The sequence below is a fragment of the Pavona decussata genome, unplaced genomic scaffold (genome assembly GCF_977016875.1).
Source record: "Pavona decussata unplaced genomic scaffold, jaPavDecu1.1 SCAFFOLD_102, whole genome shotgun sequence".
Lineage (NCBI taxonomy): Eukaryota > Metazoa > Cnidaria > Anthozoa > Scleractinia > Agariciidae > Pavona > Pavona decussata.
Window position 1 is genome coordinate 1,785,769 of NW_028145517.1, and position 18,874 is coordinate 1,804,642.

General features: G+C 38.5%; 1 protein-coding gene and 2 non-coding genes across 7 annotated transcripts in view; 2 read left to right on the forward strand and 1 right to left on the reverse strand.

Moving 5' to 3' along the window:
* The window catches only part of LOC146471561 (uncharacterized), a 28,952-nt gene that overhangs the window by 4,042 nt on the left and 6,036 nt on the right, over positions 1 to 18,874 (forward strand). For 3 of the 5 annotated variants that reach the window (XR_014866670.1, XM_085120008.1, XM_085120009.1), the window contains exons 6-28: positions 676 to 765; positions 906 to 1,010; positions 2,140 to 2,223; positions 3,453 to 3,564; positions 4,041 to 4,106; positions 4,250 to 4,323; positions 5,914 to 6,000; positions 7,414 to 7,601; positions 8,911 to 9,030; positions 9,331 to 9,401; positions 10,663 to 10,744; positions 10,963 to 11,071; positions 12,185 to 12,247; positions 12,842 to 12,931; positions 13,743 to 13,813; positions 14,595 to 14,648; positions 14,991 to 15,044; positions 15,488 to 15,550; positions 16,052 to 16,105; positions 16,219 to 16,272; positions 16,947 to 17,000; positions 18,031 to 18,084; positions 18,717 to 18,767. Coding sequence is in view for 4 of the 5 variants with exons in the window: in XM_085120008.1 (XP_084976134.1) it covers positions 676 to 765; positions 906 to 1,010; positions 2,140 to 2,223; positions 3,453 to 3,564; positions 4,041 to 4,106; positions 4,250 to 4,323; positions 5,914 to 6,000; positions 7,414 to 7,601; positions 8,911 to 9,030; positions 9,331 to 9,401; positions 10,663 to 10,744; positions 10,963 to 11,071; positions 12,185 to 12,247; positions 12,842 to 12,931; positions 13,743 to 13,813; positions 14,595 to 14,648; positions 14,991 to 15,044; positions 15,488 to 15,550; positions 16,052 to 16,105; positions 16,219 to 16,272; positions 16,947 to 17,000; positions 18,031 to 18,084; positions 18,717 to 18,767 (1,850 nt within the window). In the remaining variant the exon portion in view is untranslated. The remainder of the gene's footprint in view (positions 1 to 675; positions 766 to 905; positions 1,011 to 2,139; positions 2,224 to 3,452; positions 3,565 to 4,040; positions 4,107 to 4,249; positions 4,324 to 5,913; positions 6,001 to 7,413; positions 7,602 to 8,910; positions 9,031 to 9,330; positions 9,402 to 10,662; positions 10,745 to 10,962; positions 11,072 to 12,184; positions 12,248 to 12,841; positions 12,932 to 13,742; positions 13,814 to 14,594; positions 14,649 to 14,990; positions 15,045 to 15,487; positions 15,551 to 16,051; positions 16,106 to 16,218; positions 16,273 to 16,946; positions 17,001 to 18,030; positions 18,085 to 18,716; positions 18,768 to 18,874) is intronic. The other 2 variants (XM_085120010.1, XM_085120011.1) reach the window with 2 other exon arrangements.
* Trnas-aga (transfer RNA serine (anticodon AGA)) lies at positions 6,550 to 6,623 on the reverse strand. The gene has a single exon. It is a non-coding gene; the product is annotated as a tRNA-Ser (tRNA).
* On the forward strand, positions 6,858 to 6,931 carry Trnas-aga (transfer RNA serine (anticodon AGA)). Its single transcript has one exon. It is a non-coding gene; the product is annotated as a tRNA-Ser (tRNA).

The following is an 18,874-nucleotide window of genomic DNA, read 5'->3' on the forward strand; positions in this document are numbered from 1 at the left end:
GTTGAATGACGAGAGTTGTGTGCGATTTTTTGCATGACACAAGCAGCACGCACTCTAGAAATCGCATGCGACAGTCGTAAGCAAAAGTTGTACCGTCTAAATCGGCCTTAATGAAAACCATGGTTTGGTTTGTTTGTTACCCCTCACTACAGGCAGGCAGCTTTGGTAAGACTGCACAGTTGAGTGTTCTGTACAGCCACAAACACATTCAAAGAATTAAGCACTCCATCTTCCACCTGGACACTGGAAGGATAGAGGAGGGCAGGGGAATATATCCTGCACCCTTTACACCTGTTTCACACCCACAGGTGCAGGCTCCCACTTCTTTGTGCTTTTGGTTTGCAAAAGATGAAACTTCAGTCGATGACTAGAAACCTCGTTGAAAACACAAAGCTGTTCTAGTCATGGAGATTCATCATAAAACAAGGAAAAACTGCTTTCAGATGGGGGAGTAAATGAGAAATCATAATTTTATAAAGAAATCTATACCTTACTTAATAATACCATTTTGCTCAGTCTGTAATTATTTTTCGCTACAAGTTTTCTATAACTATAAAGCACTGTGCATCAACTGAAATGTTGTTGTGCAATACCTTGGCTACGAGTACAGAAAATAGAAAAGAATGTGATTAATATTTTTTATTTATCCTTCTTTTACGTTGATTATTTTGCCAGATCTCAAGGCTTTTTTCTGAGAGGGCAGAGCTTGAAAACAGACTTTGCATGGCTCAGCAGCAAGTTCAAGATCTAGAAAACAAGTTTCAGGTACATATTAATTAAAAATAAAACAGTCAAACAAGTTTCTTGTTCTATAATTGTTTTGTTTTTACTAATTTTTTATTTAGCAATTTCTATAGCAAGCTTTTACAAATAATTCTTTCTTTTTTTTATTTAATTCACACTAGTCCTTGTTAGAAGAGAAAACCTGCCATGAATCAGCCATTGCTGATCTTCAAATGGAAGTGCAAGGCTTGCAAGAAGACAAAAATCTACTGAAAACAAAAGAACAAGTAAGTAATTTATTTCATTCCAATCAATCTATTGTTCAAATTCTGACTAATAAAAAATAGTCAGAAGCACTTTTTTCTTATTACTTAAGGACGGTGCCTACTTTTGTTACTGCGCATACGTTAGATGTGCATCTTGAGATAGTCAGGTTTCCTATGGGTGGTGCCTACTAATACAGGGATGTTTTTGCATGGTTTAAAACTATGTGGAGAAAGCAGAACAATTATATACAGTAGCAAGTGCGTTTGGTATCCAAGAAGAAAATTGGGGGTAACCGTGCCTTTTTCAGAGATAATAAAGCTTCAATTTGGAAAAAAACGCCATACATTCCTTTATATTTTACAGTTTTTTAGAATTATTGTTGCTTAATTATCTCTAAAAAATGCATGGTTACCCCAATTTTCTTTTTAGATTCTGATAGCCTTTGCTAAGATCTGCTTTTCCCGCATAGTCATAAGCCACGCAAAGATACTTCAGTATTAGTACAACTTGAGGGAATTTTTTTGCACTTTGAGGCATTTATCTTTCAATTTGGTAATTATTTCTTTTAGTCTTTTACCAAAATATTTAAACATATACAGTCAACTCTCACTTTGTGGACACCTTGCTATTATGGACACCCCTATAATACGGACAGCAGCTAAATCCCCAGCAAAAATAAATTACAGACGTTTGACTGAAATTAAATTCCCATTTTTATGGACTCTGATTCTGTCTCTCCCTATTAAGGACACTAACTCGCAGTCCCGAGAGTGTCTGCAATAAAGGGAGTTGACTTTGTAGTGACTTTGCATTGGAGAAATTAAATTGTGGAAGGTGTGGGGGGGCAGGGGGCCCTATGAAACAGATTTGGTGTTTTCACCTGAGTACATGTATGAATTAGCATTGAAAAATAATATCATTTGTAAAGTTGGTGTTACAAATGTATCATCTTGTGTTATTTTGGAGCATCCAAGTGAGACATTACTCAGTCAATAAAATAATAATACTGGAAAATTCCTCATTGCTTTTAATTACCTTTTCACACGATAATCATAGTCTTAAGCCCATTCAATGGGGGCATTCACCATAGTAAGCCATCAGTTAATCCAATCCATTTGATTAAGAGTTCACCCTTTCCTACTAAAACAGGAAACATCAACTGCCTGTAGTAAACTTGAACCACTAGAAGAAGAACTGAAAACTGTCAAGTTACAACTGCATGATAAAGAAGGGGTAAGTTCCAGTAACTAAACAGCTGTCAAATTGGTGACAGACTGGACACTTTCAGTCTATGAATAAGTATGGACACTTCTATAATCAATATATTTATATCGTGCTCACACTTAAACCAAAATTTTAGATTTTCTATATTCAATAGCATCACCGAACCAAGACAGTCAACAGTATCAATGTTGCTGGTTTGATCTTTATTTGTCAATGAAAAACTGACATGCCACTGTTTGGCCCCAATGTTGCAAATACTCCTCATTAAATTCTCCTCCTCCTTCAATGCCCCCTTCTCCAAAACACAAGCCAGGAACCAGTATAAGATGGGGTGTACTGCTGAATACCCTATGCTCCCCCAGGAGTTGTGATGATGATAATGATAAGACATTAGCTATTATATTACACAACGGGCGACCGAGCACCTACATGTTTTCAATAGTTGGATAGTAAAAATCTACTTGAGCATTGAACCAAAATAGTATATTGGTCCTCTCAAGGAAAAAATAATTATCTGCAACACTTCAACAGGAATAGCCTCTGTCTGCAACAGACAGTACCGTCAGTTGCATCTAAGAGTGTTCACGGGAGGGGAAAACCTGTCCTACATGTAGGTGCAAACATGACATGTTTTGGCGCCAAACATTCAAAGTTTGGAGTAGGCGGCTGTTGTTGACTTGATTTGGTTTTGCTCAACAAAATATTCTTTGCAAGCATTTTCAGATGTTAAGAATACTTTCTGGAGGCAAGTGCGCTGTTTCTGAGCGAGAAATATGCCTGCAAGTTGAGAAAATGAAATAAGCTTATGAGTGGAATGTGCTGACCTGGCGCTACAGTTTGCTTTTAACACGGCTGTCAAACTTCAAATGTTTGGCGACAAAACACGTCATGTCTGGCACCCTATTAGAACATGTTTTTTTGTCTCGTGTCCACGCTAAGATGCAACCGACGGTAATTTAACTATTGTAGAAGAGCGAGTTTTGAGAAATTTAGGAGATTTGTGAACTTCCTTTTTCTGAACTAAGAAAAGTGTACCAAGGCTTTTGAAGGCAGGCTGTTGTAGAACACAGTTACTAGACTAGTCTTTAAATAGAAGAAAGACCCTTGTAGTTATTTTGTCTTTTTAATCTTTATCCCACAGTTCAAATATATGTTTATTCAGTTGTTAGCCACTATTACTTACAGACCTTACAGTATAAAACTGCCAAGAGCTGTAATTATTTCTTTTCAAATGACAGATGATTTCTTCACTCAAGCTGCAACTGAGTTGTGCAGTAGAAAATTCAAGAGCTGATCTGACATTGGAACAGGAAAGAAACAAGGCTCTTCATGAGAGAATTGCTTCCTTAGGTTTGTGAATGATTTATCAATACTAGAACAATAGCTGTCATTCATTTCATGTATTCATTAATTGACTGGTTGACTATAATTATAATTAATTCCAAGCCTTTTCCTCTCCACCCTCCCTTTGGTAAGTATCATGTTTGGTAAGTATTCCAGTGACTGGTTCAGTGTGATGGTGCCTTTGGTGGTGGCCGCTTGCAGGGTTGCCATGGTTATCTCCTTCCCCTTTGCCTGATTGCTGCCCGGCTCCACCAACCTTTAAGGCACCAGCTCCCAAGCTCATCTATTGTTGATGAATTTATTTGGCTGAAAAATCAGGTAAAATGTCTAAACCATTACAAGTTTTTTGTCTCTGTAAGTAATTTTTATTCATCCCCTTCAATAAAATACTGTAAGACTTTACTTAAGTTCTACCAGTTAAGCCTACTGTATATTAATTAATAAACCTTTGGAATTGTTTTTTCATCTTTATTTTTAAACAGAAAGAACAGTTTCAGAAGTAACAAATGACAGAGATGAAGTGGAGGAAGCAAACCACAAACTTCATGGTAAACAGCACTGCTTTGTAAATTATAAGAGTTTTTTGATAAATGATGCTTTGTGATTTGATTTATAACTGATTTTGTGGCCATTCTGATGTATCTCACACCCCTTTGTGTCTTTTCTGTTTGACAATGGCATATTACTTTAGAGTTGGTTGCACAACTGAGAAATGAGAATATTCAGCTGAGGGAAAAACTTGATGAAACAGAAGAAAAATTAGAGGTATGCTAAGATTAACATTTTTACCCCTAATGTCAAAAAACAAATTCCCATACTTTTCTTGTAAAAGTACTGGGGAGAAGTTAATTCTTAAAAATAATAATAACAAGAAAATTCACCCGAGGTTTACCATCATATCCTTAATTCTCATGGCCTCATGGGTTGCATGAATACCGTATTTATTTCGATGAACTGCCCACCTTGGAATAAGTGCGATTATGATTGAAACATGTCTTGTCACAAACTCAAAGTAGTTGTCCATTTTTTTAAAAAAATAATAGCTTGTCTGCTTTTATCAAGACCTTTTGGATCTAGTTTCCTTTCTGCTGGAGTAACGTTTCCATAAGTTTTATAATTTAATACCAGAAGGATTCTTACACACGTTTTGATTAAAATGGTCCTAGGCCTAGGGTTAATTCATGGGTTCACTACAGCACTTTAACTTTCACTGCATAGTTAATTCTTTGATTCACCATTGGTGTTAGCAGTAGTGATAGTTGGCCAATGATAGTAGGTGATTTACATCTTTACCTAAGCAGCTGACCACTCAAAATTACACGTATGTGGTCAAATACTTAAGCCATCCTTGAAGAATGTTTCATTTTCCATCACTCTGAAGTCCTTCCTCGTGAAATTGGAATGGTTACTCAGTCAAAAAAGAAAATCCAAGAAAGGACCGATACGTAAACAATTCCAAGAGAGCCTTGCTTTTATCTTTCCGTTGCCTACCATTTTGAAACAAGCTGCTGGTGTGTGAAGACGTTAATGTCAGTGCAGATTTTGATGTTGAGGTCACGTTAAAGGGACAGTATCACTATATTTTTAGTAACACATCGAAAATCGGAAAGACGCTATTAGGTTGATGGCAGCCGAGATATAATAACAAAATTCCATTAAAAGACTTTCAGAATGCAAAGAAACTATCCAAGGATATTTTCGCCGGCATTTGACCAAGATAGAGAGGGGTTCAAATTTGAGAACGTCTGGCGGACGTTTTCAAATTTCGCTGTTGAAACGCACTAAAAATCGCCGGTTGTACCATATTTTGGTTCAACCTTTCGTCTTAGAATCACTATTAATATTACTTTAAATTAGCGATTGAGAAATTAATTAACACAATGTTCAAAGTTTAAATTTTGTGAATTTTGGCCAAAAATCATGATATCTCCCAACGATCCCCCATGATACTGCCCGTTTAAGAAGTACACTTAGCATTTTCTGTTTCCTCCAGATTCCCCTCCCTTTTTCTTAAGGGAGATTCAGAACGAGTGCGAATACGAGCTAGCGGAGCATGGGAACGAAAGTGAAGTAGGGGCCTAAGGGAAGGAGAAAACAAAGAAGCGAGGATTCGCCTCCCCTTCCCATCTTTCCCTGCGCACCCGCTACAGTCTCGAGCGAGCGACTGGGGATGACGCAAAAGCAATTTGATCATAAAATTTATAGAAACACCAAAGAAGTAGAAGGCAGTAAATCCAAAATGAGAGTGGCCTTTTTAAAGTCTTCGTGTAGTTAGGGAAATATAAGGGGTGCTAAATTTGAAGGAATGTGATTTTTCATTTATTAAAAGCGATGTATGTTATATTTCTCACTTAGGATATCCATATGAAAATGGAGACTACTATCAGTGAAAGCCAGAAAAAGATGCATGCTCTTGAAGACATATTGTGCAAAGAAGTGATGGTAAATGTTGAGAAATGCACGTCAATCACTTCTGAACAGCATTAATAAGTGGCATAAGTCATATATTTTTGCACGGTTTAAAACTATGCGGAGAAAACAGAACTTAACAAGTGCTCTTGGTAGCCAAAAAGAAAATTAGGGGTAACCGTGTATTTTGAAAAAAAAAGGCATACATTGCTTCGTATTTTACCGTTTTTGTTTTTTTTTTTTTTAGAATTATTCTTACTTTGTTATATCTAAAAAATGCGTGGTTACCCCCCCCCCCCCCCCCAAATTTCTTTTTGGATTTTAATAGCTCTTGCTTAGATCTGCTTTCCCCGCATAGTCATAAAACACAGGTTGGTTCCACTGAATCTAAGCAGAAAAAACTTTCGCGTCCGTTGCTAAATGAGACCTGCATATTTTGAAACGTTCACACATAAAGCAAGCTGAAAATTATTAATCAATATAATATTGAAGCTTTATTATCTCTGAAAAATGCATGGTTTTATAAAGGAAAATACAGGGAGATGTAAAGAATCGACCACAAGAGGACACAGAAAAAATCTGAGCCCCAGATGGGATTCGAACCCACGACCCTCCGTGTTCTAGATCGGATGCTCTAACCTCTGAGCTACTGAGGACTCGTTGGCGAGCAAGGGTCATTTTTGTGGGTTAGACGTACGAACCGCATCACGCGGTCACGGAGTCCATCACAAGCAACACATTAAGGCATACTTTTGGGCGAGACATTTCTTGCGATTAATGTGACTGCGTGATGCAGTTAAGCCTTAATGTGTTGCTTGTGATGGACTCCGTGACCGCGTGATGCGGTTCGTACGTCCAACCCACAAAAATGACCCTTGCTCGCCAACGAGTCCTCAGTAGCTCAGAGGTTAGAGCATCCGATCTAGAACACGGAGGGTCGTGGGTTCGAATCCCATCTGGGGCTCAGATTTTTTCTGTGTCCTCTTATGGTCGATTCTTTACATCTCCCTGTATTTTCCTTTATAATATCATGCAGTGACATAGGTTAAATGCATGGTTACCCCCAATTTTCTTTTTGGATACCAAGACTAGAGCACTTGCTAAGTTCTGCTTCCTCTGCATAGTTTTTAAACCGCGCAAAAATATCCCTGTATTAGTAGGCACCACCCATAGGAAATCTGAGTATCTGGAGATGCGCAGAACGTATGCGCAGTAACAAAAGTAGGCACCGTCGTTAAGTTCATTTCACTCTGATGATGACTTCCACTAAGGTTGCACAAACTATCAGACGAGATTATAATGCCACGAAACAGTCCTTATCAGTACTACATTCACCCCAACGATCATACCTTACGTGCGGATAAACATATTTTGTTGTTCAATATTTCCAATACCATTTCTTTGGATATTAAATTCTTATAAAATAATGTCTTTTATCTTTCCTAGAAAAGTAGAGAATTTAGTGACAAACTTGAGGATTCTCTGAAGCAGGGTGGAGAGAATTTCAATGAAGCTCAGTCTAGAATTGCCCAGCTTCAAGAGGCATATGGTAACCTCGAAAGCAAAAACCACGATTTGGAAGCTAAATTGTTGGAGTTGATTGAGAGAGAGCAATGTGCAGAAGGAAGAGTAAGGTACTAACCGCTGCAGGAGTTCATGACTTTGTATATAATTATACTTTATACTGTAAGAAACTTTAACACTGCAGTCGATCCTCCATGTCCACCAAATTTTTCCCATTCAAAGCCCTATAGTTGGGACCTTTCGTAAGCGACCGCGAACTCTTTTTGAGGCGACTGTTCCCATTATATTTTTTCATTGTTTTTAACCTCTTGTAAGCGACTAATTGACACATTGTCTGATCTCCATGTTCGCTTTGTGTACTACTCTACTCAGAGTTTGCTAGCAACTTTAAGTAACAACTAAGCACTGCTTGTATTGTAACTAGGAAAATGTATTAAATAAATCCTCCTCGAATAAGTAGATATGTCAGACCTGTTCCTGGAAGAGACCCCTCTGGTTCGACTCCCGTAAGCGACTATAAATCTTGGCATTTGGGGTGGTCGCTTACGCGAGGTTCGACTGTATTTCATTTTAATGATAAAGTGTGTAGATCCAAGGTTTTCAAACAATATTTACGAGCTATCATGCGCACTCGTATCTGTACCGAGAAGTAATGAAACGTATCATATATTATCCTGGCTCGGGTTGTTCGAAAGGCGATTAACGCTAATCAACGATTAGATTTTAATCGAGGCTTTCAGCTCGCTCGTCAAAAATGGTTTTAAAGGCTAATTTAGAGCTGAAGGTAAAGAAAGGTCTGAGTAAAAATTGAGGGCCAAAAATCTTTTGGAAGAATTTTTATAGATTAGCAATTAAACTCGAGTCAAAGTTTGCGTTAATCCAGGATTAGCTTAATCGGGCTTTGAACAGCTGGGCCCTGGTTATTTAGGAGTGAGGTGTACGTATCCCAAATCTAATCCCCGTCATCATCATAGGTGAGGCAAGAGAACTGTTCCACCTCTTACGGTCCTCTGCCTCTTTTTAGCTTCACTCGGCACTGAGTCATACACTATATTCCAATTTGGAGCCGAGGCTAACCGTTCTTATTTTTTGGCAATTTGAGCCTGAAAAGTTCTTGTTCTAGTATTAATTTCAATAAATCTGATGCGGACGTGACCAAGACGTTTTCAAGTTGCTAATGTGACTTGCTCTGTTGCGCAGCTTACATGTACTCTAGTGCTGAAGTTTTATATGTATTATTTTATTCGTATTTTAGCTGTTAAAATGAGAATGTTCTTGGCTGACTGTCAGCCTGGGTAATGTTCTTAGTATGTTCTTAAATTTTAGTTAATCAGCCTCAACCTTCTTATAAAAAAGGATCTTACATAACAGAAGAGTGTGTAATACCGGTATTTCCACGCTTTCTCCTCTTTTATTCAGATGTTTGTCAGCAGAGAAGTTTTCTCTTGAGAGCAGACTTGAAAAGTGCGAGAGTGATTACGAACAACGGCTGTCCATTGCTAATGATCAAGTGGAATCACTTCAACAAGAACTACAAAGGTACGCTTCAACCGTAAGATCAACACAACTTGAAAAGTAGACACTCCCGCCCTCTCCCACTCGTTATAAGATCACAATCTTGTACAGCATAAATGAACTGGTAGAGAAAGAAAGATTGTAGATTTTAAGCTCGATAAATGAAATAGAAAACTTAAGATGAATTGTTCGTTTTTTCTACGAGCATGGGATGAGCATGGTCGTTGTAAGATAAAACCCACGGCGCTTTTGAGACTGCTGATCCTAGCAATACGCAGGACGCGTGTCCGCGCGTCATCTAAAACATTTTCAAATTCATTTTAGGAGTGAAGAGATGATGACGCAGAATTTGAGATCACTGACAGGAAAATATCAAGATTTGGAGGAATCATACAGTGAGTGAAACAGAGGGGTACTGTTAGACTTGACACAAACAGACTTTTTGTTACATTACGAACGCGAAGAGAAGAAGTCCTCTTACAAGTATAAATAGACGAGTAACCAGGATTATACATCTTAAAATCTGAAATAGGTTCTCTGGCTAAAAAGGTTTTTAAAAAACATAAGCTTTCGGCTACCAGAGTGCAGCCTTTAACGAATGGTAGAAAGCGCGGGAATGCATGAATATAAAGAAAAAATACGGTGTAAAAATATAGCGGAATAATAAGCTTGTCGCTAAACTTATAACTTCATGTTTTCAAAAACTTATGTTTTTAAAAGCTTAGTTTTTTAAAGAAAACGTTTTATCTAGAGAACTTCGTTCAGATTTTAATAGACTGCAAGCAGTCCCTTTCTGGATAGTCGAGAGGTCGCGCGAAATAGCCGAGCGCGAAAAAAAACTAGAGCGAACAGGCGGAAGGGGGCTCCTCGCTCCAGTCTCGCTGCGCTATGGGCACACCATCTCGACTAACCAGAAAGGGACTGGTTGCAGTCTAAGATTTTAAGAATCCTCTTGCTATTACACCTGGTGTGGCAACATAAACTCCTTCTAGGTTATGTGGGTAGCTGATTATTTTTTCAGTAATCTAGAAAAGAAATCAAGCAATGTGTAACGCGAAGAAGTTGTCATAAACATCCACAAATGTGACCGAAAAACTAGGGTATACCTGTGAAAAATTCGGTCTGGCAGACGATAAAAGTCAGCTTTCCATTCGGGAAGTTCTGCACCCTCTCCCAAACGAACTCCCAATTAGTTCTACGAGTCAGAAGCCTGTGCAAGTCTTTTGTTATCAATTTACAGACATTTACTTGACTTTGAGAAAGTCAAGAGTACAATTAGAGATTTGCATGTGGAATACTCAGGTGTCGGAGCACAAGAGGAACGTTAGCTACCACAAGTCAGATAGAAAAAAGAACGAAGAGTTTGTGCATTTATCAACCCTTAAGCTGGTTCCACACGAGCAAGTTTTCCTTGACAACTTTTCTACAGTTTCACTTGCGCATGTGTAAAAGGCTAGCAGTTTCAGTGAACGTATTCCAAAAAACCTGGCAAGACAGTTTTGGAAGGAGGGGACTTTTCAAGGAAAACGTTGACAATTTTTGTCCTACACCCGAGAATAGGAACTTGTCAAGCAAAGCTTGCTTGTGTACAGCCGGGCTAAGTAGCTATGTTGAATGGCTCTACTTTTAACAACCATCATTTTTCTCTCATCTTAGCATGCTTTCAGACTGAAACGGAGAAAGAGAAGCAGTTGATTTTAGCGGAGTTGGAGGTCACAAAAGATTGTCTTCAAAAAAGGTTAGCTTGCAATTTCTCGATTTAAGTTTATCATACCGTATTGAATGTTAAAATAAGCCGTTGTAACATGTTGGACGACAAAAGAAAACATGAAGCATTTTGTTATTACACAACATGTAGCAACTTCGTTCAACATAGCTTTTGTTGAATACTTTTAGTTGAACGAAACTGAATTGTTTTTCTATAATAAAACTAACTTGTTTTTCTCCAATTTTCAGTCAGCGAGAAAGTGAGCAACAGCTAAACACTTGTGTGTTTCTCAAACGACAAAGCGAACAGCTACAAGAAGAATGTGATGAACTAAATCAACAACTTGAGAGTTTGAAGGTATCATACGTTCGGAGGGTTTTTCTGTATAATTTTTGCAAAGGTCTTCAGTCCACAATTTTGCGCTTTCATAAATGTTGTTTTCGCTGTTTTTGAGTGAAAATGATCCAAAACACAGCACATTTTGAAGTGTGTTGCGTTGTCGTGTTTCAAACCTCAGCTTTTGTTTTTGTATGGGTGGGAAGCTGAACGGTTGAACAAAATGCAGTATACTGTAATCCGATTACACTGGTAAAAAGAAGGATTTGTACATTGGCCGGTTCCAGGCGCCGCGTGAAAGGAAATTGCGATGCGAGGAGACTGGGGAGAAAAGCCCCCCTCCCCCCCCCTTCCTCTTCCCAGTCTCTTCTCGTTTTTCCCCGCTCATGCCTTATTCGGCGGCATCGCAATTTTTTTTCGTGCCGCCCCCACTGCCTCAACGCCTAAAGCAGACTCCCCTTTTTGTAAAAAAATGATCTTTTAAATCAGATCGCACGTCAGTTGATAGAAAAAGAAACGAAAATGCCAACTCATTTAATTTGTTTTCATGAAAAAAAAAGGACGTGGAGAGAAGCTACACGCGAAAAGAAAAGATAGCTTAAAATTTTATTTTGTCAGGAGAGATTTAGAATTGCATTTAAAGGGCCCTAGTCAGCCACACCTTTGTTTTTGTTTATACGCGAGAGTTTGGCTATTATATTTTATTTGGAGCATGTCGAAATGAACGAAATCATTGTGAAACTGCTAAAGATAATGAAACATATTTTCAGGAACACAACTTACAGTTAAGCAATAAGATTTTGCTTCACCATGCAATATCAATATTTCGATGGCATTGAAAATGGCGGAGGCTGAATAGGGTCCTTTAAGGCAAACGGGCAGAAATGACCTCGTGACCATGTTAATCTTACATTTGCCGCTCGCTGTTTTCAGTTTCTTAGTAAAATTGAGCAGTTTATATGTATTTATGTGTTAGGATCAAAGGCCAGTATCAATTTTTTCAAGAAAACATAAACGCGAATCTCACGTTTGGCGTTTGCAGGAAATGGAATTCTAAATTTCTCTACGTGGAGTTCTCCCGGTAGTCTTGAAACAACAGCCGTCAGTATGTTAATCACCCTTTGCTTTTTTTAGACTGAAGCAGACTCGATCAGAAATGAGTTGTCTCAGCGTCAACAAGAAGTCAACTCAGCAAAGGTCAGAATTGCATAAGAAAAGTTTCACATTGGTAATCAACGGCTTTACTGTTCGGAACACTGCAGATTTTTACCTTTTTATTCATAATCGAGAACGCTCGAGTTCTAAACCGGCTGAACAACATTTCCAATTTGTGTCTTTTAAAAATATAGACTATTCTAAAGTAAACACTATCACAGGAAAATACTGTACAGAAACTGTTTAACTTAACTATTCATCTGTTCCTGCAATCTGCCTCCTATGCACCTATGCAGTGCACACGAAGGAGCATTTCCCCGAAGCCATTCAAAACAATGTTCTTTCGGTTGCTTGGAATAACATAATGGGTTTGTTTTCTGTAGAATAAAGATCCACGGTTGCTTGGAGTAACATAATGGGTTTGTTTTCTGTAGAACAAAGATCCACGGTTGCTTGGAGTAACATAATGGGTTTGTTTTCTGTAGAACAAAGATCCACGGTTGCTTGGAGTAACATAATGGGTTTGTTTTCTGTAGAATAAAGATCCACGGCAGGTCTTCCTAAGACAAGACAAGAGGCGGTCAGTAGTTGAATATTATTTTTGCCTTTCAATTACTAAAAGCTTCTTTGTTTTAGGCTGAGGCGATAGCTGCCAGGGTAGAGTTGGAAAAACAAGTGGAAGAAACGGAATTAAACAAGGCTTCCCTTAGGAAGTCATTAGAAGAGGTATGTTCTAGCGGATGCCAGAATGATTTGCGTGTCTCGAAAATTATAGAAGGGCAATTTTCCAAGCAGTAAAGGCGTAGGAGGCGATCGTTTTTTCAATAGCTCGTGTGTCTGACTCGATCTACCGTCCCTTGAGAGAAGAGCTCTCTCGTAGTCTAAGTGCAAGTCACTTCAACCTAAGCCAGACAGAGTTAAGGAGAAGAGACGTAGTGCGAACTAGAAGGACTAAACTGGCTGTGTAAACGTAAATACACGGAAGCCGAGAGATGGGAAAACGAATAACACCAACTGGAAAAGCGAAAAAGGGGAGAAAGGTCATCACCACTGTGATATGTGACTTTTATAGCAACGTTGTGACGTCTTCCATTCGTTCCTGTTTGTTGAATTTAAAATGTACGGTACAACTTTTGCTTACGACTGTCGCATGCGAGCTGCTCGCGTCATGCAAAAGATCGTACATAACTCTCGTCACTCAACATTGCCTATAAATCCTACGACATTTTTTTGTGACGTACACGACAGTCGTAAGCGAGTTGTAGGTTTGATTTACACGAAACAATTCGTGTCGTAGGCCTGCCTTAAGCTTGTCGCATACGACAAAGTCGTACCGTGCAAATCGCCCTTAAGAAAATTGAGCCGGAAAATATATAACACAGGAAGCATTTATTAGAAAGATTGGGAATTTGGGGCACGCCTGCAAAATGAAATCTAATGGGTGTGCAGTACGAAAAGACATCCCCGCCCTCCCCTCTGTGTTTTTTTTTCCGTAAAATTTTCCTTCAGTTAATGGCTTGGGGTTCCACTCTTTCAGGTCCACAGCACCATTAATGATCTTCACCAAAGAGAAGAGAGCCTGTCTCAAGAGTTACAGCGCATGCTCAGGTTTGTTGAAGTAAAGCCGCCGTTACACGTTTAAACTTTTAGCTAAAACTTGTGTGCAACGGCGAACGAGACCAGTTTCACGAAGTGGTGTTACACGGTGAAACTCATGTTTTTTCACCGTTGCAAGCCGTTTCAGAAGTAGAAAGCGATTCTACTTTTCGTGAAACTTGTCTCGCAACGGAAGTTCGAAAAAGTTTCACGAAACCGACCATGTTGCACGGTAAAACGCCTGCTGAAACTTGTTTCGCAGCGCCTTTGCACACAAGTTTCAGCTAAAAGTTTCAACGTGTAACGGTGGCTTGACAGCCACCTGTTTCTCGTGATTCCTGGACGCTCAAAGTAATTTCAGCAATGGTTTAATGAAGTTGCGCCTTAGCAAAGTCGTGAACAATTTTATATTTAGTAAATATGAATATATGAAAACATATATTTGAACTGCGGGTGGAAGATTAAATAGAAGAAAGACCCTCGCCGTTATTTGCGCAACTTTAGCAGTTGCGAAAAGAAAGCGTAGAAAAAAAGACTGATGAAAACAACTTTTGAAGTCTCGGGCAAACTTTCCCGGAGCTCCTGCTTCTTCTTGTACTTCTGGTGAGTATGATCAAAATTGAAATGACATGATTATGTGAAGTTTCCGAACCACTCTTAAAAAGATGAACTCGTCAGGACTGACGCCCAATATTATTTTCACAAGTCCAATTCCTTGTTGTGTGCTCCATCTACGTGACTGTACTTGTGGAGATTTAATCTTTGTTATGATTTGTTGCATACCGAAAACCAGTAATCAGAAAGAGCAAGAAGACGAATTGGAAACCGTCAGAGAGCAACTTAACAGGTATTTATCCGTCCGGCTCAAAACATTAACTCTCTTCACCAATTGCTGTCTACTTAGTGGACGTTAGTAGTGAGAACTTGGAGGTACATCAAGAGAATGCTCTACTCATATTACTGAATATCGTTATTCTCATCACCTGACTGTTCAACGACACATTTTTAACGTTATGAGAAGTTAGACGTTGACGACCTCTCTTCTTAAAAAATATCGCTGGACTGAAACTCCTTTCCACTCTCACCGTTACCTCCTCCCCCTCCCCCCCCCCCCCCTTTCCTCATCCACTCTTTCTTTCACCCCTCCCCTGAATAGTTAAGACGATTATTTGTCGAATTTGTGCTTCAGGACAAAATGTGAAGCAAATGAGGCGGGAAGCAAGCTGAAGCATGAAGTCGACCGGTGAGGGTTTATTGCACAGCTTATTTAACATGACGCAAATGATACGTTTGATGTTCTGTCCTGTATAACATAAACAAGGCCACATGAAGGTACTGCGCAGTAGCTTTCATTTGAATGGTCTCACTTTAGGATTTCATGCACAGACTTAAAAGTTAGAACCACCGTGTACAGCATAATAAACTGCACCACAGGAAAGTACTGCTCAGTAGCTTTCATTTGAATGGTCACACTCTAGGATTTCATTCGCAGACTCAAAAGTTAGACTTAGAGCCACCTTGTACAGCATAATAAGCAGTACCACTGAAAAGTAATACTGCTCGAGAACGTTCTATATGGACACAGGGCCGTTTCGTCCTTATTTTATGTTTTGGCTTTGATAAACTCTTTCGGAGTGGGTATTACACCAAGCTCTTCAATGAAGAAATTTATATCTCTGACTTTAGATATCAGGCAGAAGTCAACTCGTTAGAAGAGAAATTGAGGGAAAACGAAGAGAACTTTGATAGGTAAGATCTTAAAAGTATTTTACACCAAAATCGCAAGAAAGTTTACTTTTATGGCGAATAAGAGTGAGCCAATGTAATTGAAAACAACGGCCTGAACAATTGGAATTTACAGAGTTCTGGAAATTGTGCATGAAACTAAAGTAAATTCGATTGCTGTAATCATTGGGCTACTGTGAGAATAGGTGATTGATTGGTTTATTGATTGATTGATTGATTGATTGATTGATTGATTGATTGATTGATTGATTGATTGATTGATTGATTGATTGACTGACTGAATTACTGGCTGACTGGTTGATTGATTGAGTGATTGATTGACTGATTGATTGATTGATTGATTGATTGATTGATTGATTGATTGATTGATTGATTGATTGATTGATTATAAAACCCGAGGCATTTCTAAGATGAATATAAATCCATTTCTATCCTAAGAAGTTTGCATTTCTAAGATGAATATAAATTCATTTCTATCCTAAGAAGTTTTTTTTTTTATTTCAGGCAAATAAAAGCCCTCGAAGAGAAAGCTGCCAAATCGAAAGAAGAATTTGGAAGGTGAGTGGGATCGCATCATGGTCGCTGAAGACCACTTATCAAATCAGATGTTTTTTTTTTTTTTTTTTTTGCAAATTTCATTGATGTTCTACTTTCTCTCTTTTGTTGTAAAGGCGCCTTGTGGAGACCCAAAAGAAGTTAACACTAACCGAAATAAACTTTGAGAAGTTAGTATTGAAAAATACATGTAAGATTATCGTTAGTACGGTTGGTTTCAAAATGTGCCGTCCGCCAGCGTGTTTGATGCCTATTTAACAATGATCCCGCGAAATCGCGCGGGATATCGCCTGATGCTTAGCCGACGAGGCTATACGCCGATATGACTAAAATCAGTAGTTATTCCACTAGATTGAGCATGATAACTGTTTTATTATTCAACATATTGCTAGCAAAGCACAGTTTTATCGCAGAAAAGCTGAAGGCGATCTTTATTTTGCCTTTTTTTCTTCTCGGCAATTACGTATATGGCAGGATATCTGTTGATTACGGACGACAAATATTAGTGCATCATGACCATATTTGGGCAGTGTTATAGTGTGTTGAATAAAGTTGCTTATTTTATACTTGACACTGTTGACAGTCTCTACTAAGGCCCTCCTATCAGATGACGGAACTCAACCCTTACTGTCCCCTGGCGCAAAACGTTTTGAGATGAGACGGGTAAAGTTTCGTATAAACATCTCACTGGGCGACATTCTTTTGGTTGCCGGGTTTGTTCAATGTTGTTCGGCTTAATTTGACCCAGCACGTTTGCCTTATCAGATCTCGAAGATCACAGGTTAAAAAAATAGCTAAATAAATAATAGCGTTTGCCGTTTGTTGATAAACTTTTATCATTTAGATTCAGAAGCGAACAAGAAACGACGATGAACGAATTAAACAAGGAAATGGAGAGGTAAACAAAATTATAATTTTATGCTACTCAAGAAGTACATAAGAATTCTTAATTACTTCTGGCTACTGCTGCTATCTTAAGTGAAGCTAGCTATCGTAGAATTGAGAATCGGTACCATGCAGTTATTACCTTTTGTTCAAAAGCCGATTAGCGCTAATCCCCGACTAGAAATTAACCAAGGTTTTCATCTCGCTTATTGAAAATGTTTTCAAAACCTTGTTTTAAACTCATGGTAAAGAAAAGTCTTAAGTCAAAACTAGAGGATAAAATCTTTTAGAAGAATCTTAATGATCAGTCATTCAACTTGACAGAATCAAAGTTCATGTTAACCCAGGATTATCTTAATCGGGCTTTGAACAACTGGGCCCTGTTTTTCAGCGTCCCCTTTTTACTGCTGTAAAATTTAAACTGTCTAACTCTAATATTTTAAGCCTGGTGAATAAATGAGAATGATATGCAGGAGTAAGCAGGATGTTTTTCCCATGAACCTAGTTTAAAGGGAAAGTATCACGAAAATTTGATGTAATTTCAAAACCCAAAATGTTTGTCTGGCAACAGAAACAAAAAAAATAGTTGTCTAGGTTTGTTATAAATTAAACCCCAGTGCAAGAAAACTGTCGATTAGTGCCTCTGGCCAGGGACAGAGTAGGTCGCAATGGATTGAAACTTGAAAAATATTAGGCTAATGTTTTTCAAGTTCTCGTATTTTTGTTTCCAAAATGTGCACCTGTCAAGAATTTAGTTGACTTTTCTCCTCTCGTTGTTCTAGAATTATTTTGTAGTAAAGTGAAGGTCTTATTTCACCATTTGTAACAAAAGAGGTCAATTTAACCCCATGATACTTCCCCTTTAATGGCCTTATCTCCCACGAGTCTCCTATAGCTCAGTGGTAGAGCATTCGAACTAGTAATCGGCAGGTCTTAAGTTCGACTCCTGGTAGGAGCACTCGGATTTTTTTCCGAGTATGCCTGTGTCATTTACTGAATAATACATCATTCTCATCTAACTCTGTTTCTTCGTACATTTCCAGGAAACTTTTTTCTGCCGAGGAGGAAGTAAATAGGTTGAAATCTGAATTATCCAGGTAATAATAATCATTTGATCTAAGTTGCATTAAATAGCTTTTAATTCAGTTTAAGTACACAAGGAATGCCAAGTATTGTGCCGAACATAATTTTGAACATAATACGCAATTTTTACGAGCATTGACGGCGGGCATAATGTGCCAATTTATGAGCATAATTTATCTAAGCTTACCTACTCCAGCGCGTTCTAGGACATGCTTACCGTTTCCTTTGAGTGGCAGACTATAATTCATTCTCTTGCCAACTAATTTCTTGTCCGTTTTTCTTTCCGCTTCCGAATCAATCTCGTACCCAGAGTCTTCAGGCTTTGTGGTCAGCGGGGCAACGCCGGGAAGACTCTGGGGACATCGAAAAAATTCAATTTTTTTGATTGGCTGTTCCGTAACGGTTTCCATTGTTTTACCGCAGAAATCCTGCGGTAATAAAATTCGATGTCCCCAGAGTCTTCCCGGCGTTGCCCCGCTGACCAAAAAGCCTGAAGACTCTGGGTACGAGATTGCTTCCGAATGTTCGCGACGCAGCTGATTTCCATAATTTCTACTTTTCCACCCGCGTGTAGGGATCTACCTATCAATAACAAAGCTGACTTTTTTTTAATTATTCAGTCATTTTTTCAATTTTTCTCTTGTAGTAAATCCAACAATGATGACCAATTCAATGAATACAAAGCTCAAATTGAAATGTGAGTAATTTCATTTACTTAGTTGGGGTAACGGGTGCGCAGAAACGAATGTTTGGTTGATCAACAGAGTTAATAACTAAAAGTAACTTGGCCACCGTAAAGAGATT